The sequence below is a fragment of the Euprymna scolopes genome, chromosome 16, assembly GCF_053919585.1.
Source record: "Euprymna scolopes isolate OS-2025 chromosome 16, ASM5391958v1, whole genome shotgun sequence".
Taxonomy (NCBI): Eukaryota; Metazoa; Mollusca; class Cephalopoda; order Sepiida; family Sepiolidae; genus Euprymna; species Euprymna scolopes.
The window spans coordinates 20,660,785-20,688,411 of NC_136497.1; the positions used below are offsets into that span (position 1 = coordinate 20,660,785).

Below are 27,627 nucleotides of genomic sequence, written 5' to 3' on the forward strand. Positions count from 1 at the left end.
TTTTTTTGATGAGGAGACTTTGTTTCAAAAAACTATATTATAAAATTATTGTCCAAGACTCATTGTCTATCACAATAAAAACATTGTTTCCGAAACGATCGTACAATTTGGTTTTGTTTGTTCTTCCTTATGAAACCGATTTTTAATTTTACTTATAAATTATCAATCATCTTACTCAATATATATATATATATATATATATATATATATACTCGAGCTGAGATTGAAACCAAAATATAAAAACAGTGAGTCAAGTACGATAACCATTAGACCTGCTTGCCATGATCTTTAAAAACGTTTTCAAACCTTGTGAAACAGTTGACCAGCAAATAAAAATCTGATGACCCACAAGTACCAATTTTTTAATTTTGACCCTTAGCAGCCCTTTTTTTTCTGGAGGAAAACTGTTTAAATTATTTTCCACATGTCTGAATACTCTATATACAAAATTTCAAGTCTATAGATCAAAAATTCGTTGACTATATAGGTTGAGAAGTGTCCTCACACACACACACACACACACACACACACACACACATTCTCACTTTCATAAATATATAGAAAAAAATCAAAGGGAGATAACCTATTGTGAATCTTTTGCATTCACAAAGCTACTCTCGATCCCAAACGCTTTTAGTTTTGCTGCACTATAAATATCAAGTCATAACTAAAACTAGCTAATTCAACCTCTTGCATCTGTTACACACTTTCTTTATTTAAAAACTGCAAATAATGAGTTTTGCCTCATCATTTTTATTACAAAACGTTTGTTTACTAAAATCTTTCACTTTTGGTAAAATTTTTACTGTTTATATGCCAGTTAAATAAATTAGCGCTCTTGGTTCCAAATAACAACCAACATTAACAAGTACAGTAGGAACCCTCTTCTTGGATTGTATCATCTGAACAATGATCACATTCACACCACTCGCATATTTCTGAGTCTGTAAACAATTCTTTACTCTTAGGAGACTCCGGCAATTTGTCCTTGGAAGATTCCGGCACTTTATTCTTGGAAGAATCTGATATTTCCTTACATTGTATTTTTGTGCAAACATCTTTGACTTTTGCTTGTTTGCTTGGATAATACTCGGTGTGATGATAATTCTTAAACATTTCAAAAAGTTTCCCTTCGGAACGACGTGGGACGTTTCCTTTGTAATATTTGTCCCAGAATGCAAGTGCATATCCTTTGAAGTTCTTGTTTAATTTGTACTCATATATTCGCTTCGCTTTTTGAACCTGAAAAAAAATAAAAATAAATAAAAAAATAACATCAGAAACTGGAATATTCTGCTTTTAGCTCTTTTTTTTTTAATTAAAAAATTTTTTTTTTTAATTAAAAAATTTTTTTTTTTTTAATTTAAAATTTTTTTTTTTTTTTTTAATTTAAATTTTTTTTTTTTTACTCATGTTCTCCCCTAACAAGGCATATCACCACTTGGATGTAAGGAGCTACTATTTTGGACCATGCCTAGGAAAGATAAACAAGATGTTAGTTTACATTACATTTAAACGTCTGCATATCAGTACAGCCAGGGAAGCAGGTAGCAGGAAGGGAATTCCAAAGTTTAGCTGTTCAAGGGAAGAAACTATTAGAGCAGAAAACTTTCTGGCATTTAGGGACCTCAACAGTGAAGGGGTGAGATTTTGTTGCTAAGCAGGTTTATCAGGCATATGTATGTCAAGGGGGCACAAATGCAACAAGTTCATCAGAGCAAATTTCACTAAAATATCTGTGAAACAGGCACAGAGATGCAACACTGCGATGATGTGATAACGGCCGAGTCATTTCGTTTGGGATCATGTCGGGTTGAATCGTCGGAGATGTTCGGGATTGAATTGACAAAGTTGTTCAGGATCATGTTCTTAACATGCAACCAGTCATATGACTGCATGCGTCTTTCTTTTATATAAACACTTGAGGCAAGTGGACGTTCGTTCAACATTAGCTACTTTCATCAGGTTTTCTGACACTGCCAACTATGAGATTTCTATGGTTCAGATGAATATTTTACTCATCCTATCAACATTCCTGATGTATTCATTTCTGATGTACGTGTCTACAACATCTCTCTTATTTCTTAACAATTAGCTCAAACTAAAATTAGGATGACTTTAGGAAGTTGAGATAACAGCTAGGCCTTACACAAAACCGAGAGACCTGGAGAAGAACTATCAGACAAAATCGTCTAACTCATAGTAAGGAGACTAGAAAGTGGATCTTAAGGACAGTATGTCCTTAAGTCCTTACATTCCAGAAACAATGTTTCAGACAAAGAGGGAAGAATTTGTATTTTCTGGGTCAGAATCTATTCCATCTATCACTTATCGTTGGCAAGTTTTAAGTGGATCTTAAGGACAGTATGTCCTTAAGTCCTTACATTCCAGAAACAATGTTTCAGACAAAGAGGGAAGAATTTGTATTTTCTGGGTCAGAATCTATTCCATCTATCACTTATCGTTGGCAAGTTTTTAATCTTGATAGTGCTGTTTCTTTAGATCCTTATATCAAGTGGCTTTATGCCTTGTCTGGAGCGATTTCCATAAAAAAATTTTAAAAACCAAAGTTAAATGACGACGACGACGACGATGATGATGATGATGATGATTCTCTCTTTCAATGCAGTATGCATATGTGTACAACATCGTCTCTCTTATTTCTTAACAATTAAGCCAAACTAAAATACATATAACATATTCTGTTAATGGCTTTTGCGATGCATCTAGTGTGGCAGTTGCAGAGGTTGTGTTTGTCACCTTTTGCTTTCAACTAATAATGCAGACTAGCATGTTATGCAAAAAAGGGAAGCAAAATGGGCCAGGCTCTCTCTGCCAGCATATAACCTAGCTATCAACAAGGCCTATGTAGTGGTTTCCCATACTAAGACACGTGGACTGAGAACCTCATGGGCTCAGACTGAACTGCAAGGGACTCAGAGGTGGTTGGCCATCAGTCATGCAGCATGTGGATGCACCCTGATGTCTATAATCGAACCCCCAGTTCTGGGCAAATAGCTCCACTGCCTTGCAAATGCCTTGAGAAAGGCAATGGCAAAGGTTAAGGGAGTAAACCTTGAAAAAAGTTCTAGGTATGATGTTAAACTACTTAGGCCAGGTAAGGGTCTTAGCTTTGATTAGCAGCTTACCTAAGAGAATGAAATCTATTAAATAAGAACTACTTAGTGTGTAGAACTTTGGTTGGTAATCGGTTTAGGGAATAAGGGAAAACACTACTGAATTCACCAGTGGATTACTTCCCCTTTAACAGAGAGACCAAAGTAGCAAACGTGAAAGCATATTTTCCCCTACGGTGGGTTGAAACCCACGTGAGGGGAATAGCCTATAATCCTTCCTTATACAATAGAGTCAATCCACAAAAGTAAGAAAACCATCCTCCCTTTGCATGGTAATGAACACTTATTCCCCAAGCTGAACACAAATCCAGTATTGACGAAATATATCCATCCTATCAATGATAGAGATCCCACCCGGTGGGTGAGTTTTATCATCTTGTATTTTTTCTGTTGTTATTGTCTTCATTTACGTTTGTCATATGGTAAAAAAATGTGTATTTATGTACTTTTATTCCATGTCCCCTGAACCTGTTTTTCCTTTACAGAGAAAGATAAATTAGGGATATTAAACTCCCAACATTGGTTATTCTCAACTAACAACAGAGATGGTGTTTCAATAAAAATACTGAGTTTTCAGTCTCATAAACTGGTTCGCAATAATAAGGTAATACGGCTGTAAAAACTTGTTCCCAAATTTTGTCATGATGGTTGAATTATGTACTGATCACATCTGTGTAAATGAGCTGGAAGTCATTGATGATGAAGGTCCCATGTACCTGAACATCACCAGACTATTAAGCAATGACCAGGAACCACCGAGTCAGAATTCAGATTAGGTAGTCTGAATGTTGACATGATACGAGGTTGCAAGGGAGGTTGTTGAGATGATAACTAGAAGGAAGGTTTATGTTTGCTATGTGTGTAGGAAGTTAGATGGAAAGGTGCATCATCTGGGTTTAGGTTGGTTCAAAAACAATATTGTTTTCTCACATATGTTACTTTTATTTCTGAATTAATTCATTGATATATATATATATATATATATATATATATATATATATATATATATATATATATAATATAGCTATGTTCTCATTTTGAAGTGTGCTTTTTGCTCTATCAAATCATGTTATTCATTACCATTCTCAATCTCTTCATTAATTTTTTTTGCAGGCTTTTTGACAGCATGGACAAAATTCAAATCTGCACGATTTTCTTGTTTCAGCTCAAACTAGGCCGAAAAGCTGCCGAGATAGCTTGTGATATCTATGATGCGTTTGGCCCCAAAATCACTAATGAGCATGTAGCACAACAGTGGTTCAAGAAATTCTGCAGTGGCGATGAGAGTCTCGAAGATGAAGACAATCATGGCTAGTCGACTGCAGTTGATAACAAATATTTGAAAGCCTTAATTGAAGCCAATCCTTGCAAAATCATATGAGAAGTTGCTGTTGAACTCGAGGTCGACCACTCAACAGTAGTTTATTATTTAAAGCAAATAGGGAAGTAAAAAAAAGTTGGATAAATGGGTGCTGCATGAATTGAACAATATTAAAAACATTATCATTTTGAGTTGCCTTCTATGCTTCTTCTGCGCAACAAAAACAACCCATTTCTCGAGCGGATTGTGATTCATGATGAGAAATGTATCCTCTATAACAATCAGCAATGTTCAGCACAGTGGTTAGATAGCGGAGAAACTCCACAACACATCCCAAAGTCGAAATTGCACCAAAAATGTGGTGACTGTTTGGTGGTCTGCAGTCGGTCTCATCCATCACAGCCTCTTGAATCTGGGTAAACCGATTATGGCAGAGAAGTACTGACAACAAAATGCACCAGAAGCTCCAACATATGTGCCCAAGATTGGTCAATATGAGTGAATCAATTCTCCTCCATGACAACACTCATCTGCATGTTGCTCAACTGACCCTGCAGAAGCTGAACAAATTGGGCTACGAGACTCTGCCTCATCTGCCATATTCACCAGACCTCTTGCCCACCGATTATCACTTTTTCAAGTGCCTTGACAACTTCAAAAATGCTTCAAAAGCTGAGATGATGCCGAATCGGCCTTCAATGACTTCATCGCTTCCAGAATTCCAGATTTCTATTCTAATGGGATAAATAAAATATGTTGAGTTGGAAACACTACAGGTTTCAGCGGTGTCGGTATTATTAGGAAATAAATAGATAAGATTATTGATGTGAAACTAGTAAATGATAGGCTAATGATGATAAAGCTATTTGTTGGTAAGAAAATTGTAGCAATTGTTTCAACGTATGCACCACAGTAAGGACTGAATGATGTTGAAAAGGATAAGTTTTATAAAGGGCTGATTTTGTCTCTAAGATTAGCTAGGACAAGTTAGTAGTCGTTATAGGTGATTTAAATGAGTATGTTGATAACTATGTGAATGGATGTCAAGGGATTAATGGGAGCTTCGGATATTGAATTATAAATATTGAGAGAGAAAAAATTCTTGAAACAGGATCAGCTTTAGATATGGTAGTCTGTAATATGTTTTTTGAAAAAAACATGATAGTGTAGAACATGCTCAAACCCTAAATCAAGAATGATGAGAGCAAGAAAGTTGAACTTGATCATATCAAATACGAGTTAGTTGATCAGTTTCGCTATTTTGGTGACATGCTCAGTACAAGTGGGGGTACAGCGTAAGTTCTACAGCTTATGTAAGATTTAAGAAACTGCTGCCCTCTTACCAAATCGTGTTTTTTCTTGCAAAATAAAAAAAAAACTATGTACAACCCTTGTTAAGAGTGTCATGATGTATGGTAGTGAGACTTGGCCCCTCAAAAAGGAGGATATTAATAAAATTTCTAGAATAGATATGCAAATGGTGAGGTAGATGTGTAGTGTAAGTATCAGGAATAGGAAATCATTAAAAGAATTGAAGAATGGACTACACATTTCTAACATAGTTGATGTTTTGTGCCAGAATATATTGAAGTGGTGTGGATATGTCATAAGGATGAATGAGGTAAATCCAGTAAGCAGATGTATGTTTATTGCGGTTAATGGATTTAGAGGGAGAGGTAGACCATATGAGATGTGGAGTCAGTTAGTTAAGGATGGCCTTAGGAACAACTTGAGATTATGACCAGACCTTGCACAAGACTGAGAGGCCTGGAGAAGAGTCAGCAGATAAAACTATTTAACCCATGCTAGAATGGAACCAAACACTAAACGACAATGACGACAATGACGATGACGATGATGATGATGATGATGATTCTCTCTTCCAATTCTTTGCGCATTTGTGCACATCTTGTTTCTCACTTCTTAGCAATTAACTTAAACCAAAATATATTTATCACATTTTCTCTCCCATTCCTTTATACATATATGTGTAAGAAAACCACTGACACATATTTAGCAGCAGCAGCCGCATGACATGCATGTAAATGATCAAGTGGGTGCGTGAGTTGACATCACAGCAGAGGAAGAGAAGAAAAAGAAAAATAAAAAATGGAGAGTAAAAAACACCACACGGTGAGAGGATCAGCAAGGCGTGCTGGCATGAGATGGATGTGTAGCCATGTGGTGGTATGACAGATTGGAGATGACATGTGAAGATGGCAGGGTTTTGTAAACTACATGGCAAACTAAAAGACTTTTAAAACAAAATTCAATGCATTATTTTGGAAAGTACTATGAATAAATGCCTTTATTTCTACTAGTTAAAAAATGCAAGTTGAATTTCTTTCCTTTTTTTTATTGGTTTTCTCTGGATACAACATGTGAGTCTGAGCATTAAAATGTGACAACATTTTTGAAAATTAATGACAATATTACGTGTGTACAACATCTTTTCTTGCACATCACAAACTAAATAAATTTTGTTATTGTTAATCATGCGATTTATCACTGTGGCCTTTAAAGATTATTCTCTTTTAATTTGTCTTGATTTACTGCCTTTAATATCGTTCGCATTTAGTCAAGTAAAAGATGACCATTTGTCACTCTTTGGATACTGGGAGACAAATGACTATTACCTTGCCTCCAATGTATTCCAATGTTTTGCTGATGGAGCCTTTTGAAAAGATTATTTACTTTTATTTCTGTAATGAGATTACATTGTGGTAATCAAAAAAGCAATATAGTAAATAAGAATTATAATCGTTTGGAATGCGACTATGATTTTTGTGATAATTTCAAAGTTGAGACAAATATGAAATATATACATGTATGTATCTCGAATTATGTGTCGGTTCAAAGCAGATGGATTGATCAATTGACTGACAAACATAGCTACGACAGACAACTAGGATGTGAATATTAAGAGTTTAGAGAGTCGTTTTCCATGATGGTGTCACACACACACACCCAGAGTAGAATTGATATCTACAGAATGTGTTGGATTCTTTTGTTTTGCTTGCGTTTGTTTATTGTTTTATACTTGAAAACCAGTTTTCACCCTCGGCAGTTGGCAATGTCTGAGAGACAATGATACAGGCAGAACAAGAAGAGAAAACTACTGTATAATAATAGTGGGATGGCGGATGTCAAGAAGCGGTGGCACATGATTTCAAACATTCTTTTAAATGGTCTTCTAAGGTTTCACATGAAACATGGCTTTACAGAGATACAACTAGTGAAGGAGCCAGCTCTGTCTGTGATCATATGTATTTTATTCTCAAAAACTAGTTGTTCTATCAAAGCTTGACTATGATACTATACATCTCTTATAGTTAAAAGTACGTTTTTTAAGTTTATAGCTTAAAAGTGATATGATTCTGGAATAGGGATATATATCGCTGAAGTAGTGGAGTGGTCATTGGTCTTGTTTCAGCTTGAGTAATCTGGTATGATACAGTATGGATGAGTATTATATGTAACAAGCACGTGCGGAAGCACCCAAAAATTGTATGCCAATGCTTTTGTCGGACCTACTTACGGCAAAAATGAGTTTGTCCAAAGGCTATAAAAAGCTAATATCAGGGTCATTCAGAGAGTAACTACCGAGGTTGCTATGGTAAAGTGTTGTGTGGAGTCATTTCGTTTTGAATCATGTTGGGTCAAATCGTCGGAGATGTTCGGGATTGAATTGACAAAGTTGTTCGGGATCATGTCCTGTCTGTCAGAGGTGTTTGGATTCAAATTGATAGGCTTGTTTTGCACTGTGTTGCTGCTTGTGATAACAATATTTCTTTCCTTGTGAAGTAACATTGTGGTCGAAGCAGGATTCTTAGTGTGAGGCTTGTGTACCTATTGACATTTTTCCCAAATGTCTCTACAAATCGGCGTTTATGGTTTAACCAACTAATCATAATATTGTAGGAAGAATGACCTGAATGTACTTCATACTCATTACAGCAAAATGTTAAGAAAATAAAGCTTATATATATAATAGTATAACATTACACTTATAACAAGTGAATCACACAGAAATGTTTGTGTTTAATTCCTGAGGAAAATCTTCAGATTAAATGCATGAATCTAAATTCTTAGCAGTGTTTGCTTCAACTTCCAACCAATTTTCATCAACCAATTAAATTTCCTTCTTTTTGTTTAAAAAAGCTGTATTTCTTTTTATCTTTAAGTCAGTCAGACAAACAAAAGACGACCCTCTTTACAATTGGTTTAGTTTGCTTGCACTCTAAGCAATTTTATAATTCACTGCTTATCAAGACCCCAAGACGACACAAGGATAAGCCTTATAGAGTTTGTCAGGTGATTGGTGAAATTTCGAGGGTTTTTGTAATGATATTTGTAACTGTTCAAAAATTGATTATTAAAAAGGACGATTCAATAATGATTTGTTTACATCGGACTTGAAAACTGGTCATGTTGTAGTCAGTCAGAAAGCAGCTCTGTAGTACTGTATTCTATAGACAGGAAAGAAACTTTCTTCATGGAAGTTCGATTTAGTTTTAAGTACATATAGAGAAAAAGGGAAATTATTGACAGTGGTTGTAGCTAGACAAGTTTTTATTGGGAATAGTTTATGGGGTGGTGAACCATCAATCATCTAATATAAAAATAATGACAGAGAAGAAAAATACTAGCGACTTCTCTTTTGTGACAAAGAGGCTATAGGTGAGAGATATGCTTTTCTTATTTCTTTAGTTTATATATATATATATATATATATATATATATATATATATATATATATATATATGCATAAACACATATAAATAAATATTTGGAGGTACAGAATTTATAAATACATTTGAAAATCAGCGGAAATCTCTCAAGAGCTCTTTCGGCTATCATCACATCAGGAGAAAAATCGATAGCGTTGAAATAATATAACTGGCAAAAATAAAGAGCAATGGGGGATCTTTTATAAATTAATGGTGCCAAAAAGGTCGATTAAAACCAATAATTTCATTTAATAAAGCGTGTACAAAGTGATTAAAATAGAGCCGCGAGGGGTGGGGAGGAAAAAAAAGGGAGGTGGTCAAAATTACCCGAAGAGATTTAACACTTTTAACAATTCCTTCTGCTGGCGCAAAGAAGGTTTACGAATTGTAATAGAGACAGATTCTAAAATTTTTAAATGATTTTTAGAATCTGCTCTATGAAGTATCTCAAACCACTTTATTTTATACTGATTGGCATGACAAGGATTCTCAACCAAATGTTGGTCAAGAGCATGTTTAATTCTTGACAGCACCTGTTTCAGAATTCAGAATAGACTTCATAGCTTAGTGGGGGATGCCCTTTTCTCTTCCCTGCAACCTCTTTCTCACAGAAGAGACCTTGTGAGCCTGTCTCCGTTTTATCTTCATGGCAAGTGCTCGTCTGAGCTCTAATCTATGGTTCCCCCTCACCAAACATTCATGAGAAACACTCGTTTGGCTGTAAACACTATCAATAATTTCCCCCACTCTTTATCTGTGCCTAAACCTTAACGCTGATTCCATGAACAAAACTTCTTTCTAAGAACTGCATACCTGCATAACTGTCTTCCGTTTACCTGCTTTCCAGCTGACTAAAATATGGCCGTCTTCAAATCCAATATAAACAAGTTCTTGATGAGCCATTCCCCTTAAGTAATCCAATTTACCAAATTTACACTTCTAACGATTACTATGATATTGTCCTTTTGACCACTGTATATTCTTTAACCCTTGAGTGGCCTCTGGGACTTGATAAGTGATGATTCCTTTGTAAATATATATATATATATAAAAACAGGTGCTGTCAAAGATTAAAAATTTTTATATACTGAAAGAAATAAACGGTAAGTTGTAAGTTGAACAACATTTTGGAATTTTGAATATAAACATTTTGTGTGTGTGTGTGTGTGTGTGTGTGTGTGTGTGTGTGTGTGTGTGTGTGTGTGTGTGTGTGTGTGTGTGTGTGTGTGTGTGTGTGTGTGTGTGTGTGTGTGTGTGTGTGTGTGTGTGTGTGTGTGTGTGTGTGTGTGTGTGTGTGTGTGTGTGTGTGTGTGTGTGTGTGTGTGTGTGTGTGTGTGTGTGTGTGTGTGTGTGTGTGTGTGTGTGTGTGTGTGTGTGTGTGTGTGTGTGTGTGTGTGTGTGTGTGTGTGTGTGTGTGTGTGTGTGTGTGTGTGTGTGTGTGTGTGTGTGTGTGTGTGTGTGTGTGTGTGTGTGTGTGTGTGTGTGTGTGTGTGTGTGTGTGTGTGTGTGTGTGTGTGTGTGTGTGTGTGTGTGTGTGTGTGTGTGTGTGTGTGTGTGTGTGTGTGATATACTAAGATCCCATGATCTGAAAGTATGTAAAGAAACAACACTGTTGTGATTAAAAAAAAAAACAAAAATCAAGAGACCTTATATAATAAAAAAATTACAATGAATGATGAAACTTGTGCAGTTTATGCTCTTGTTTGGAGAGCTACCTACTATTTCAGGACACTGAGGATGGTCTCATTGAGAAATTAAATGCCTTATACAATTTTGGACATTAATATATCTAGGTGATAGGCCGAAACAATTGTATGCTACAAGTAAAAACTAATTTTGGTGAATTTTGCAAGAATTTTTATTTCATTGCATTTGATTTGATGTGGATTATGTAATCTCTATATAAATAAAATGAACTCATTTTTCCCCGTCTGATTTTGACCTTAATAGGATTAAAAATCAAGATATTTCATGCAAATATAATATGCACAAACGGCAGAACAATATCTGAGGTGTGTTATAGGCTTATTATTTCTCAAATTCCTCGATAATCTTAGATTTCTATACTTTTTCTGCTGAGAAATCACGGCCAAAATCGGTTAAGATCAATGGAAGTGGTAAAATATTTTCTCTCTTATAAATTCCTCCTCCCCCTGCCACCACTTAACACCATTTGGGGATCGTTCACAAGGAACAGTTGAGAAGAGAACACCGGTTTGGCTTCGTAGTTCTTTCATGTGAAGTTATTTAAAATCACTAAACTAAGCTGCAGTGCTCTATGGCGTAGTGGTTAGCATGCTGGACAATACATATTATATTTTCACGTTCGCGCCGACCTACCGTAGTCGTTTTTTTTTTTTTTTTTTTTCCTAAACAACTGGAATGGACTTTTCTTGGTGGCCGAACTGTTAACGTTGCAGATGTTTTTTTGTTTTTTTTTTCACACTTTATTTTCCTACTTTTACTCATGACTCCGGGTTTGATCCTTCCTACTTACCTACCATAACATTTTTTAAAACTCCCCCCCCCCGTCCCGGAAACAAACACTCGGGCAACGCCGGGTACCCCCGCTAGTATTAAAATATTTTTGTTTCTCTTAACAACTATATATATATATATTTGGTAAAACTGGTAATTAGTAAAAACCTGAAGAGAGTGTTCAATACTATTGCAGAGCAAATATGTGTTTTATGTTTTTATTACAGTTTTATCTGTTTGGTTACATATGTTTTGGATGTTGGACCATGTTTACGATTCAACAGCCTCGTCAGACCTTACAGAAATGGTTGGTTAGTATTAGGAAGAATTGTTTTTAGAAGGAATACGAGAAAAAAAAAGGGGGGGTTTGGGGTAGGAGATATTATCTGAGGTGTGTTATAGGCTTATTATTTCTCAAATTCCTCGATAATCTTAGATTTCTATACTTTTTCTGCTGAGAAGTCACGGTCAAAATCGGTTAAGATCAATGGAAGTGGTAATCAATGGTAAGATATTATCTCCTACCCCCAAACCCCCTACTTTTTCTTTCCCTCTTTTTTTTTCTCATATCTATATATCTATAAAAGTGAACGTGTCTGTCTGTCTGTCTGTCTGTCTGTGTACATTTCCCTACGCAATAACTCTGTCAATTTTTAGTCTATAGACTCGAAATTTGAAATACCGGGTACTGAGATTTGGGAAAATCGATTTGACGGGTGTCAGCCAGAAATTTGGCTGTTAAGGGGTCGAATTTCAACGATTTGACCTTTAAGAACTCTACCAAACTCCTCCGACAATTTTGAGTCTAGACACTTGAAATTTTAGATATAGGTTCCTTGAACCTGGATCTAACTTAATAAAGTGATTTGAGCCCAAAACTATAAATTTTAAGGGGTCATAATAGGGGTCAAATTAAAAAAAAAATTGACTTTTTTTTTGTTTTGCTAAGCGTACACCTCAAAACACCCGGGCAAAGCCGGGCTGAAATGCTAGTATATATATATATATATATATATATATATATATATATATATATATATATATATATATATATATAAATATAAATATATATATATATATATATATATATATATATATATATATATATATAAAAGTGAACGTGTCTGTCTGTCTGTCTGTCTGTGTGTCTGTGTGGCTGTGTGGCTGTCTGTCTGTGTACATTTCCCTACGCAATAACTCTGTCAATTTTTAGTCTACAGACTCGAAATTTGAAATACCGGGCACTGAGATCTGGGAAAATCGATGTGACGGGTGTCAGCCAGAAATTTAGCTGTTAAGGGGTCAAATTTCAACGATTTGACCTTTAAGAACTCTACCAAACTCCTCCCACAATTTTGGGTCTAGACACTTGAAATTTTAGATATAGGTTCCTTGAACCTGGATCTAACTTAATAAAGTGATTTGAGCCCGAAACTATAAATTTTAAGGGGTCACAATAGGGGTCAAATTAAAAAAAAATTTACTCTTTTTTTTTTTTTGCTCAGCATACACCTCCAAACACCCGGGCAACGCCGGGCTGAAATGCTAGTTCCTTCTAAAAACAATTCTTCCTAATACTAACCAACCATTTCTGTAAGGTCTGACAAGGCTGTCAGATCGTAAACATGGTCCAACATCCGAAACATATGTAACCAAACAGATAAAACGGTATATATCTATATATCTATAAAAGTGAACGTGTCTGTCTGTCTGTCTGTCTGTCTGTCTGTCTGTCTGTCTGTGTGTGTGTGTGTGTCTGTCTGTGTACATTTCCCTATGCAATAACTCTGTCAATTTTTAGTCTATAGACTCGAAATTTGAAATACCGGGTACTGAGATATGGGAAAATCGATGTGACTGGTGTCAGCCAGAAATTTGGCTGTTAAGGGGTCAAATTTCAACGATTTGACCTTTAAGAACTCTACCAAACTCCTCCGACAATTTTGAGTAGACACTTGAAATTTTAGATATAGGTTCCTTGAACCTGGATCTAACTTAATAAAGTGATTTGAGCCCGAAACTATAAATTTTAAAGGGTCATAATAGGGGTCAAAGTTTTAAAAAATTAACCATTTTTTTTGTTTTTTTGCTTTTTTTGCACAGCATACACCTCCAAACACCCGAGCAACGCCGGGCACCCCTGCTAGTATATATATATAGTCATCCACATACAGTACTGTTTCGCTATATCACAGGTCATCAGTGCAGCTAGACAAGCAACTACCTCAAGCCAGGATCAAAACTCGACCGTCCAAATGACAGTCGAAGCTTCAACCCAGAGATACGGTGGCCCTGGGATACGGTTTTTTTAGGTTTCCATGTGGAATATGGTTTTTTCCAGTTCCTGGTTACAGTATTTGCCCTGCCTTATGGTTTTATTTAAATGTTATTTGATTATATACGTATGTATTATATACTGTACTGTATTTTTTTACTAATTTTTAATATGTACTGTATAAAAATTTTAACTTAGGTAATTTAACCTTACGACCCAAACCCTAGAACAAATTAATGCTGTATATATATATATATAGATAGATATATAGATAGATAGATAGATAGATGTTATTTATTTGTTTTTGTTTACAATACTTTGGAATTAATTCAATTATTTATATGAAAGTGCATTTTACCTAAATGCGAGTTGGGAATAATTTTCCCTTTTACTAATTTGGTACCCCAAAATGGAGAGCGGCATATGTATTGTTTAAAATATAATTATCCTCTGACATGTGTTTCGTCGTCTACAACTCATCAGAGTGGTTAAATCTGAATACATATATATAATTAAAAAAATTTAATGTGAAAATTAATTTAAATTTTCAAAAAAAATATTATAAACATGTAACGAAAGTATACGAATTTTTTTTAATTATCTGACAAGGAGTACAAATAAACTTGAGAGACCTTATTCTGCGGAGTTTCGCATATATATATATATATATATATATATATATATATATATATATATATATATATATATATATATATATATATAGTAGTAACTTTGCTAGCAATAAAAATGGACAAAGGAAATATTTACCAAATGTGAATAATCATGTATATCTATCGCATCAACAATTTTCCCGTCTTTTTTGAAAAGGGAAGCTTTTGGAAATGAGAAGGGGATATGTCTTCTTTCTGAAATTGAATAATAAAAAAATATATTTAAAGTGATATAGAATATATATATATATATATATATATATATATATATATAGTAAGTAATTTATAAAATATATATGGCGATTAAGCTACACTGAATATTCTGCGTTTCATCCAACGTCAGCGCATAAGCCTGACGAATCCTATAGTTGGATGAAACGCAGAATATTCAGTGTAGCTTAATCGCCATATATATTTTATAAATTACTAACTAGCTCTACCTATGTGTTGAGCACTTTTGAAGTAAATACTTAAAGTTTACGCATAAATCTATACTTTCGTATATTAAATTTATGTGAATAAATGAAGTAGTTATATATATATGTTGTTTATTGTTGAGTTAGAAAGGGTGTCAGTCGCTGGATTGAACTTATTTCCCCCCTATTATTTGCATATATTTATGTAGTTCAAATTGTTTGAATAAAATTAATTCATTAGTTAGTTAGTTAGTAGATGGAATTAATAATTTTATAATTTACATAAAAATTAATAATTTTATTATATCATAATTAGGATCATTTAATTTTTTCTAACTCAACAATAAACAACAACATATGCAAATAATAAATAAAATATTTATCAATATTCAAATTTTATTTTTAGCTGCAATATTTTAAGTCTAAAAAATTCTTATTTTTTACTTTACTAGAATATCTTGTTCTTTATTTTTCCAGGTTGAATTTCTTGTCCTTTACTTTTCTAGGTTTAATAAAATCTTAAGAATATTACTTTTCATGCGCGCATTTTTCCATATAATCCATGATTTTCCCAGGCATTGCTATTGGATTAATATATAAATTTATAATATTTATTAATGATTGTCAAAAAAAAATAGCTCTCAAACACACATTTATGCAATATTTATCATTCAATCACAGTAGTTCCGAGCCAGGGTCTCTACCGAGACTGCGGTTCATGAATTCGTGACCTGTATAGAGCGTAAACTAACAAAAAAAGAAGATGGCACTCGGTGTCTTTTTAGATATCGTTGGAGCTTTTGACAACATACCCTTCAGTAGTATGTTCAAGTCGCTACGAGAACTCTATGTGCCACCAGTACTCATCCGATGGATTGAGTATATGGTGAGGCACAGAACAGTTCAAGTAGAACTACTGAGGGCAACTGTTAAAAGGGAAGTAGTTAAATGAAACCCCCAAAGTGGGATTTTATCACCTTTACTATGGAACTGTATGCTGAATCCTCTTTTAAAGGAGTTTAAAAATAGGAATATTTATGCCCAGGCTGATGCTGATGACATCGCAGTGCTGGTTGCGGGTTCAAAAGCATCATTGGTCAGACGCATTGCCAAAATGGGACATTTTTCATCAAATGTGATAACGAAAAATTTGAGTTCATTCAAAGAATATGTATATCATAGAATTCACTAATACTTTTAATCGATAAATTCACCAATTTTTGCTATAAAATCATAAGGAGAGTTTTAAAAAATAGTTATTAAAAAAAAGTTCGGTTTTTTAATTATAAAAAAAAACGATACACGGGATTGAACGTAAAAACTTTTCACCAACCCCCGGTACTCTAACCGTTACGCTAACATGTCATATTGGCAAAATCGCAGTAAAAAATATTTATATACAAAAAAAGTTATGCAAAATAAAAAAAAAAAAAGCGTTAGTCCCTTATGTACTTACTCTCCTGTTTGTGAACCCACATATTTTGTTGTAACTTTTTTTCTACTGAACCAATTTTCGAAAAAATATTTTCAAAATGTAGCTAATGAGGTGTTCTATCCAACTATATAACCTGTTTGAAATTTGGTTGCGAACGGAATTAGTGGTGGGGGTTTGAATGTGTCTCGATTCATTCAATTTCGGACTTAAGCATATATTCAACCACTACCGTGGTTGAATGATATATATATATATATATATATATATATATATTGAGGCAAATATTGTTAACTTTTTTTATTTTTCAAGTTTTCGTATTATCTTTTTTTTTTTTTTTTTTACACAGTGGTCACCACTTATCAAGGCCCGGAAGCCACTCAGGGATAAGGGTTATTGCAAGTACATTACGTTAGTGTGGAGATTTGATGAAGTGTTTACTTAAGGGGGCGGTTCACTAAGAATTTGTTAACGTTGGATTTGAAGACATTCAAGTTGTAGTCAGGTGGGAAACAGGCAGACGGAACAGAGTTCCACAGGCGTGCAGTTCTAAGAAAGAAGCTTTGTTCATGGAATCCACGTTTTGATTTAGGCCCAGATAAAGAGTGGGGGAAATTTTTCACAGTGGATTCAGCTAGACAGGTGTTTTTCGTGAAAGATTGGCAAGGGGGGACCAGAGATTGGAGTTCAGACGAGCACCTGCCATGGAAATAACGATAAAACAAGGATAGGCTCGCAACGTCTCTTCTGTGGAAGAGAGGTTGCAGGGTAGAGAAAAGGGCATCCCCCACTAAGCCACGAAGTCTATTTTGTACTCTGTCAAGGCAGGATAGGCTGTTTTTAGCTGCTCCTGCCCAGATATGGCAGCAGTATTCCATCCTTGGACGTACTTGGCTTTTATATAGATAGAGAATTGCATCAGCAGTGAGATATCTTCTTTTTTGTATATACATTGAATGTATGGATGTATGATCCAAGTATTTTTCTTCTCGGAGTGTCCACAGTTTTAACTTTTCATGAAATCATCTTCACTCAGGAATGTGTGTTAGTCTCAGTAAGAAATTGTGGGAAGACTTATTTAAATGGTAGTAAATAGGGTGCGAGGGTCGTTGGATTGTTGACACCAGTGGATGGGTTGTGTGGTAGGGGGAAGTGAGGAGAGCCTGCCTATTCTATTGTCGGTGGCAGGATGTGGGGGAGGAAAAGGACTTATGTGAAGCATTTGAGTATATTGGTACTATTCTGAAATGTGACCTGATTTAAGCTAGGCTTTTGCATTTTGATAGATATAGCTTCTAAGATTTTGAGTTTTTTTACGTTTGTTTTGTGGTATTGTTGACTAGAATTTCTCTGAAATTTGAGGGGGAGGGGTAGTGATGTTTTTTATGTCAATGTTGGAAGATGGCACTAGATTTAAGATTATGGTATGTGAGGCAGCGTGATAATGTTGTGGTCATATGTCCGACATAACTATTAGTTGTATTGTTGTTATAGGAGTTACATTCTCCCAAGAGGCATTTAAACTGATAGATGACATTGGTTCATTCCAGTGGTTTTTAATAACTAGGTTTTGAGTTTTTAAATTTTTTATAGTAAATGATGAATCTAATGTTATTGTTGTTTACAGGGGATATGTATCCATGGATGATGTTTTTTTATAGCGATTTCTTCTAACTTCAAGGCCGGGTGCATTTGGTTGCAATAGAATGAGTTGACTGTATTGGGGTTATGGTGTTGGGAGTGTTACTGTTAGTGGGAGGGTTGTTTTGCTTCTGGAGCATGGAGTTAATATCTCTATGTTGTTCAACATTTTGACTACACATAAGAATATCGTCCAGATAGTCTATTGCAAAACCCAAACCACTTAGCAAAGTATCGATTACCTGTTGGAAAATTCCAGGTGCAACTTTTATACCAAATGCTAATTTATTGGATTTATACAGTCCTTTGTGCGTTGAGATACACAAAAGTTTCAAGCTATCTTCCTCTACTGGTGGTATTTGTAGGTACGCCTTGCTTAAATTTATTTTGGAAAATTTTTTTCGACATTTAAGTTAGCGAATACCTCGTCTGGGTTTGGTAGCGGATAGTGGTGGTCCTTGAGCACTGTATTCAATCTGATAGAGAAATCTGTACATACTCTAATCCCTTTAGAGTTTTTTTTTCATGTATACGGTGGGGGCTGCCCATTCATTATAGTAAGTAGGGGTCAAAATCCCAGTGTTAACTAGTCTTTCCAATTCTTCTTCAATTTTTTCCCTTGAAGCGAATGGGACGCTCCGTGGCTTTTTGAATTTTGGTTTTGTTTCAGCCAGCGATTCAAATTTCACTTTTATTTTTGTGCAGTATCCAAGCTTTTTAAAGAAAACACTTGGGAAAGATTTGTTAGATCTTTTTTGAGTTTGTCAGCTTCGGCCGTTAGGTTTTCAACTTTGTGACAAAAATCACTTATTAGCGAATCCCATAATTCAAATTCCTGAATCCAATCAGTCCTGAATAAATTTGTTGCATTCCTTAGGATGAACACTTTTAGCTTTTTTGTCATTGTTTTTAGTGACACATCAGTAAGTAGCTCAAATTTTATTTTTTCGTCAGTTACTGATCTTGCAACTTTATTCGTCTTTGTCATTGTGGCCAGGAGTCATTATAGTAGTATGAGAGGAACGTGTTCGTAGCATGTGGTTAATCATGTTATGCTTGTCTCCTTCTAGTCTCTGAAACCAGTGGTATTCATAGGACTAGTTGATTCCACTTAGTTCTCAGATAGGGGTGATTTATCCCCCACAATAAAAGGCAAGAATTATAGCAGGTAGGTTTTTTGTAGTTGGAGGTGCTGAAAGTGTTATTGGAAGTGTCAATAAGAACGTTGAGGAAAGGAATTCTGTTATATATATATATATATATATATATATATATATATATATATATATATATATATATAGCAAAAATGGTAATGAGTAAAAACTTGAAGAGAGTGCTCAATATTACAGCAGAGCAAATATATATATTTTTTATTGCCATTTTATCTGCATAGTTAGACATGTTTTGATGAAATTATCGAATCGTTGATATAATTCGGTAATCAAAATATGTGTAACTAAGCTGACAAAACGGTATTAATATATATATATATATATATATATATATATATATATATATATATATATATATATATATATATATATATATATATATATATATATATTTATATATATAAAGATTTATGTAAAAAATACTGTGGAATTTCCATGGAGTGTTGCTAATTAGTAATAGATACGCATTTTTAAGCCAAACGTGTGGATTTTCTTACCTTTTTCTCTTAACAAAAGCTTCTGAAAAGGTGGTTGTTTGTCAATAAATGTTGGCTGCAAAACAAAATAAGATTCCAATTAAATAAATCCAATTAAAAATGTTGATAAAATGCTCAAATATGTTTTTTTAAATTTTGCTATCTCTGATTGCACACTGACATTCTCATGACAGTTTTCTAAGCTTTACTATTTCCACGTTTGCTTATAACAAATTAAAAGTTGGTGCTTTGTTTTGTGACACCATCATAAGATTGCCTTACGGGCCTAACTGACGTTTTTCATCACTTTTTTGTGAGTGAAAAACCATTCTTGTAATATTAAAATTTTTGAAAAAAAAAAAAATGCAAAAGAAATAATTTTATCATAGAGAAAAGAGAATTATTCAATTGTAAATATTAAATGCAGTTATCCGAGGCAAAAATTGGCAGCATCAATCCCATCAGAGTCCATTTTAATTGTAAAGAATTCCAGGTAAAAAAAAAAATGGTAGTATTAAGAATATTCGGCCAAAACGATAGAAGGAAGTAAGTATTTTTTGATAGAGTTTCTCTATAAAAATCTACCAAAAATCAGATAATTATCCAATCAATGCGAAATTTTCACCGATTATTAAGTGAAGAATGAATTTTATAATGCTGTACTTTTTTTTCATAATCGATATTTATATATATATATATATATATATATATATATATATATATATATATATATATATATATATATATATATATATGTTTGTTTTTTTTGCCTACAACTCTCCCTTTTTTATTTGTAGGTACATATACACTTAAAATAATTATCTGAAACTGAGCAAAATATATTGTATTGTGGGAAAGGTGAGGATTGTAGAAAAAAACAAGCAAACAAAAAAAATATACAACTGCGCACATATCAGATTTTAAGGTTGAAAATCCGAATTTTGAATGTGTTTTATTTTTCATCTTTTGTGTTTTAAAGTGTGAAATTCATTGAATATGTTAATAATAATTATTATCTTTCAGATAAGCAAATAAATTATATATTTTCATTATTTTTGTTAAAAACACTACTTTTAAATCTTTGAAAAATAAATTAATAATTTTCTTTTAGTGAGCCCAAATATTAAATAAGAAATGCTTTGAAAAATCAATACCAAAAAAAGAAAAAATCGATAAATAACTGCGCATTTTGCTAAAAATATGATAATTTCTTTTGGCAATTCCTTGTTCAATCACTTATGGTGGCCCAACCGTGATAGTAGATGCAGGAGTTGTTTTCAACACTTGTGACGCCTAGCAACATTCCCAAAATGGTTACCCATCTGGTACTGGCCAGCCTTATCGTTGCTTAACTTTTGGAGTTATCTAGGTGACATATATATATATATATATATATATATATATATATATCGCTTATGAAAAAAGAATTAAACCCTTCACTTAATCGTCAAATCAAATGTTAAAAATACATAGATAAATATAGTTTATTTAGTCCCTTCTAGGCCTCCATACTTAATTTTAAACTATTATTATTTTTATTTTTAAATTACACTCCGTAAATCCATAGAGTGATATAAAAAGTTGAAATTATTTGAAATTGAGGTACTTATAATATTTTTGCATATTCTTATAGCAAATCATCCTAAATTTTAGACAAAAAAAATATTTGGTTTAAAAACCTTTTAAAAACATATTTTAATGTTTTAGAAATCAAGACAAAATGGCGATGAATGATATGGTTTTATGAAAATTTTAAATTGAAAATTCTATTAAAAACAGTGGAAAAAGTTTTATATTATTCTGCTTTTCATATGATAAAATTCAGGCTTTTATATTTCTGGAAAAATAGAAGTTGCTCAACCCCAACTCTTTGCATCTTTCAAAACTTTTTTTTTTTACATGGGGGTCACCACTTATCAAGGCCCGGAAGCCACTCGGGGATAAGGGCTATTGCATGTACAGTAATCAATGGGATAGTATCGTAGTAATCGTTAGTATTGGAGATTTGATAAAGTGTCTTACTTAAGGGGGCGATTCATCAAGAATTTGTTTTTGTTGAACTTGAAAACATCCAAGTTGTAGTCAGGTGGGAAACAGGCAAATGAAAGAGAGTTCCATAGGTTCATGGAATCTACATTTTGATTCAGACACAGATAAAGAGTGGGGAAAATTACTGACAGTGGTTTCAGCTACACGGGTGATTATCATGAAAGATTGGCGAGGGGGGGGGCAGAGATTGTAGCTCGGACGAGCACTTGCCATGGAAATAACGATAAAACAAAGACAGGCTCGCAACGTCGCTTCTATGGGAGAGAGGTTGCAGGGAAGAGAAAAGGACATCCCCCACTAAGCCACGAAGTCTCTTTTGTATTCTGTCAAGGCAGGATAGACTGATGAAACTTACAGCATAAGTAGGATAAGAACTACAAGAATAACCCCGATGACCATTAGCTCTGCAAAAATTACAACTGTAATTTGCTTTAGTCGCCTTCATATAAAAATCCTCTAAGGTGGAAGGTTTTTTGATAGCAGAGATATACTTAAGCTTATGAGAAAACTTCTTAACAAGACTCACAACTTTACGAGGGTAAGAATCTTGCTTACAAAAATTCAATGTGCACGAAATTTCAAGGCAATCTAATATTTCTTCCAGGGATGGAAAACTATTTCCAACCTCATGAACTAACTCTGCCTTAAAGAAAGCCAGTAACTTGCCAAAATTTCTATGACTAAGTAATTTATTCCCAGGAGATTCAATCTTCAAAGAATCCAATTCACACGGATTTTTATGCTTATATATCTGAACCTTCAAAATACTCAGAAACTTCCCGACGGCAGAAACATTACTTATTCTGTCAGTACATAATAGAGAAGAAAAAATCGAGTCAATTATATCTTTTCGTCAAAAAATTCTGAATGTTTAGCGCTACCTGATAGTTTTCATCAGATAATGTCAAATGTCTAATCAACTGGAAGGTGTAACCAGTTATGTGATTTTTCAAAACGACTGGCTTTAAAACGTTGCAGTCAAGATTAGCTACACAATTCTGAAATTCAGAAAGGCCGACTTATTAGTCTTCAGATCCTTATCATTGAACTTAGAGCACTCGATCTTAAGAACCAAGTTAGGACCTTTGGTTTTCACAGCAGGTTTCCAACGTTCAAAGGAAGGTTATAAATTAGACATTTTTTCCAACACTTGTATCCAAAACAAGATACATTCTTTATAAAAGGATTCGATCGTAAACTCATCAATCATTGCCATCAAATAAACATTGACAATCTGTTCTTCTAAAAGATTCACAGATTTCAAATAATCATCAACTTAATTTTTATATAATGCCAAACTAGATTCCTCAACTTCATCCCATAACTCTAAAAATTCAAACATAGTTAATATTTTGTCTTTAGCCAACTTCCTCCTCTGCATCAACAAAGCGGTAGTAGCAGGAGAGAAAGCCATTTTTATGCAGCTAAGCTCCACCCCCAAGAACAGCCAACCAATCAGAAAGCCACTAGTCAGTAAGAGAAAAGTTCATGAAGTGTCTGCTGCTAATATTTTGCTCTCAGCTACAAAGAAAGTTATTTGTGTGGTAACAATTACAAAAGATAAAAAGATAGATTGGCTTTCTTTTACTTATCACGGCATGATATGAGATTTCAACTTGCACAGGATTTTTTTTATTTTTAGAAAGGTAAAAATACTTTAGCAAAGTTGAAAATAGTTCACTCGCTTTGGTCGCAATTTAAGCTTACATTTGATAATGTAGTCCACTTTAAAATCAAAGTCCACTCGTGTAGATCAATTGAAATATCTACAGACAAAGATAACTTATTATCTGAGAATAATGTTTCTAAGAGTGTTCTTTTATAGCAAGGAATTTATTTCCTCATTTTCCTGAAAGAATAACCTGAAAATAAAATACACACTTTTATTTTTACAGGACTCCTTGTCTCATCAGAGAACATTATCATATGAAGAACTGTGTGTAGAAGTTCTTTGTATAATAATGTTCTCTGATGAGGCAAGGAGTCCGGGAAAAATAAAAAAAAACCTTTCCAAGTTCCTTCTTTGAGTCTGGTCAGAATAAAAAACATTTTTTTCATTTGATTTAGAAAAATTGCAACTTGAGACGTTTCCATTTTCTTCAGGCCTTAGAAAAAAATATCTCGCTATCGTGATAGACACTTCCACAGCATATTCAATCTTTGGTAATGTCGTCCATTTTAAAATAAAAGTCTACTTGTTTAGATCAGTTGAAATATCTCGAGACAAACTTAATAAAATAATGTTCCGAAATTGTACTTTGATAGCGAGGAATTTATTTCCTCATTTTCCTGAAGGAATAACATGAAAAAAAAAAATACACAGTTTTTCGTTAATAACGTTCTCTAATGAGGCACAGAGTGCAGTAAAATATTTTCCAAGTTCCTTCTTTGAGTCCAGCCAGGATAAAAACATTCTTTTCATTTGACTTAGAAAAAAATGCAACTTGAGATGTTTCCATTTCTTTATGCCTTAGAAGTCTTTCCTAGTGAGATTATTTTTCACATGTATCTCTTACAGGCTTGTAGTTCTCTGACATATTTAACTGTCCAAGTCCTCAACAGATTTCTAGGATTTGCTTGAAGTAGATTTCTCTCAGCGAGATGCGAATTCATCAGGTAAATTAGACAAAATCACTTCAACATTATAAACTTCGCCAGGTAACTTAGACGAGTTCACTTCAACATTTTAACGTCCTGTTAAATGGAGAGAAGATTGTACATCAACACATTTCAACTGTCAAGCTCCAACTGCCAACCTCATCTTGGATTTTATCGCAAAACACAGAAATGTTCAACCAATCAACAGGCAGAAATTAGTTGCATGACCAACAACATCAACAGCAGTGAAGTAAACTCAAGAGAAAGGAAGAAAAGGGAAAAAAGAGAAGGAAAAGAAATATATCCCAAAAAATTTCTACAATAATAATAATAATAATAATAATAATAATAATAATAATAGGAAGAAGAAGAAGAAGAAGAAGAAGAAGAAGAAGAAGAAGAAGAAATAGACTTACCCGAACTAAATGTGGTGTATCTTCTTGAAGCCAAATATAATCTTTATGTTCGTGTTTGGTGTGTAAGTAGTTGTATTTAATGATATTTTTGTCACAATCGCACCAATTAAACTTTCTAGTCGCCTGGTCGAGGTGTCTAAACGATATAAACGAGTTGGGCAACGAGCGGATGTATGGAGATCTTGCCGCCAACAATAATCGTTTAAATGCTCGCACAATGTCAGCTGAGTTTCTCACTGATTGGCTGAGCACCCAGTAAAGAACTGGCGGGATTTGTTCTAAAGTCAGTGGCGGAATTGGCGTTTTCAAATTATGCTCAAATTTTTCAAGAGTGAAAAATGCGATGGCCGAATAGAACAGGCATTCCCGGTCACTGTATTTGTTTTCTGCAATTGAAAATGGCACAAAGTTAACGAATAATAAACAGAAACATTAAACGCCAATAAAAATCATAGCGTTCATTAATTAAACATTAGAAGGTGACTTCTGGAGAACGAGGTCATCTGCAAAGTGAAGAACAGAAAGAGCAGAGGAATTTTTAATAATTTGTGGTTTGGTTATCATCGAATAGATAATACACTATGATGTTAGTTCGAATATTGGAAAGGTATGATTTGCTTCTTGTATTTCCATCCTGAATTATGATGATGACGACAAAGAAGAAGGAGGAGGAGGAGGAGAAGGATGAGGAGAAGAAGAAGAAGATGATGAAGAAGAAGAAAAGAAATATAAAATACAAAGAAGCAAACAAAGAAAAAGAATATGAAGAAGAAAAAGAATAATAATAAGAAGAATACAGAGAAGATGACGACAAAGAAAAGAAAAGTAATACGCAAAATATAAAGAATAAGAATATGAAGAAGATAAAGAAGAAGCAGAAGTGTTATTATCTATTTATTTAATAAAAAAACAAAAATTGTTTCAGGAATCTTAGGTAGGACGACTCCTGGTGTGTTTGTGGTATTATGGTGAATGAGAACTATAGCTAGGATTAGATTAGTATACACCAATCAAAGGTACAGTGATGAGAATGGCCATAGACACCCTTCTCAAATCTTTTGAGTAGCCCGGCTTCTAATTTTTTTTTTTTTTTTGCTGTGTTGTTTTTTGTAAAATTTCATGAAAATAAAGAAATATGTAACTCAAAATATATTTGTGCCTTTACCTGATTCATTATTCTTCTCTCTGACAGCAAATCCTAGTAAGAAGTCTTCGAAATTTTGTCTTGGAGGACCAAAAAAGGTCTTCATGGCATCTATGACTTCATCATAAGTGACATTGGAACAGATTGTTCGCAGAAGTCTATAAATCGTTTCGAAATCGGACTCCATTGGCAATTTGATCCTCAGCAAAGCACGCGTCTGAAAATCAAAAAAGAAAAAAACGGAGATGAGTAAGTGCAATATCAAATTGGTTTCATGTTAACATCGAAGATTGTAATCTTGGGATGCCGTGTTCAAATCCTGATGAAGCTATTGCTTTACTTTCACCAAAACCCGTGGGAAAGGTTTGAACCCAGCTTTTATTTTTTTTTATTATCATATTTATACATAGATCTACACTTTATACAATGAAAATTCCCACCATTTGTAAGTCAAGCTTAATATATATATATATATATATATATATATATATATATATATATATATATATATATATATTCCGGGAAAACGCCGGTTGCCCCCCCCCCCCCGAGGGGGGCCTTCCAGGTTAAAATGGTTAAAATTGACACTTTTGTGCTTATTAAAAAAAAAAAAAAATGATGCCTTGGATTTTTATAAAACTTTCTAAAAAGTTGTAACTAACTGATTTCTACATAATAACATAATATATACTTCACAATAACTCTTGGGTGTGCCCCAGCGTCTCTTTTAGGGCTAATAAAAACACTCCATTTTTGGGAATATTTGACCATATTTGTCCAAAAGTTTCTGTGTATATCTATTTAGCAGTTTTGCATGGTGCTGAATTCAAATTTAAATATGTTAAGGCCTTGGGGACTTTGGGGCTAAATGGGGGAGGGGGATAATGGACTTAGCCATTTCTTTTTTTTGCATGGTGTAGAACTCAAATTTACATATGTTAAGGCCTAAAACTGCACCGTTTGTTCATTTTCACCAGGATTTGACGTCCCCTGGGGACTTTTTGGGGTGGGGGAGAATGTTGAACTTTTTTTCCATTTTTTTTATGCCTCGTTCACTGTGCAGTCACAGGAGACCATGCATGATTCATTTGTTTATATTTATGATTTACTTTATATATTTTTAACGATTGATTATTATTTATACAAGCGTTTTGAAGATATATTTATTATGCTTTTAGAGCGACTTTATTTATATAATATTCTGCTTGTTCCTTTTTTTTTAGTCAGTTCGTACATTACGCTTTGAAAAAAGCCAAATACAATTTCTGATTGCCAAACTGCTTCAAAAAAATCCAAATTCATGAATTTTGGTATATGATCATTGTTGTAATCGTGTGAGAAAGGAACTCATAGTAATTCCGACGTGCAGCTGTTCTTCACCAAAGTAAGAAGTCAGCAAAACGTTGCATAAAAAAGAAACATTATCTGCCAAAAGGTGTGGAACTGAAAGAGTAAATTGTCTCTTAAAATGCGATTTTATTATTTGTATTGAACTATGTAGCACAATATTTCTTTTTGAATATTTATTAATACTTATTAATTTATCTCATTTGGATCGGTTCTATATTTAAAGTATAATGAACATTATTTTCATAGAAATGTTAATAAACTCATATTTGCTGCATGTCAAAAAATAATAGGAGATATATATAGGGTGACCCGACATTGCTC

At 33.8% G+C, this 27,627-nt stretch overlaps 1 protein-coding gene across 4 annotated transcripts in view; it reads right to left on the reverse strand.

Moving 5' to 3' along the window:
• Nucleotides 1-695: 695 nt before the first annotated feature.
• LOC145295872 (uncharacterized) overlaps nucleotides 696-27,627 on the reverse strand; it is a 56,548-nt gene continuing 29,616 nt past the window's right edge. For 3 of the 4 annotated variants that reach the window (XM_080141608.1, XM_080141609.1, XM_080141610.1), the window contains exons 4-8: nucleotides 25,978-26,173; nucleotides 24,813-25,198; nucleotides 19,771-19,825; nucleotides 14,710-14,807; nucleotides 696-1,242 (exon numbers count right to left, since the gene is read on the reverse strand). In XM_080141608.1, coding sequence (XP_079997734.1) covers nucleotides 862-1,242; nucleotides 14,710-14,807; nucleotides 19,771-19,825; nucleotides 24,813-25,198; nucleotides 25,978-26,173 — 1,116 coding nt within the window. In that variant the 3' untranslated portion in view covers nucleotides 696-861. The remainder of the gene's footprint in view (nucleotides 1,243-14,709; nucleotides 14,808-19,770; nucleotides 19,826-24,812; nucleotides 25,199-25,977; nucleotides 26,174-27,627) is intronic. The other variant, XM_080141611.1, reaches the window with a different exon arrangement.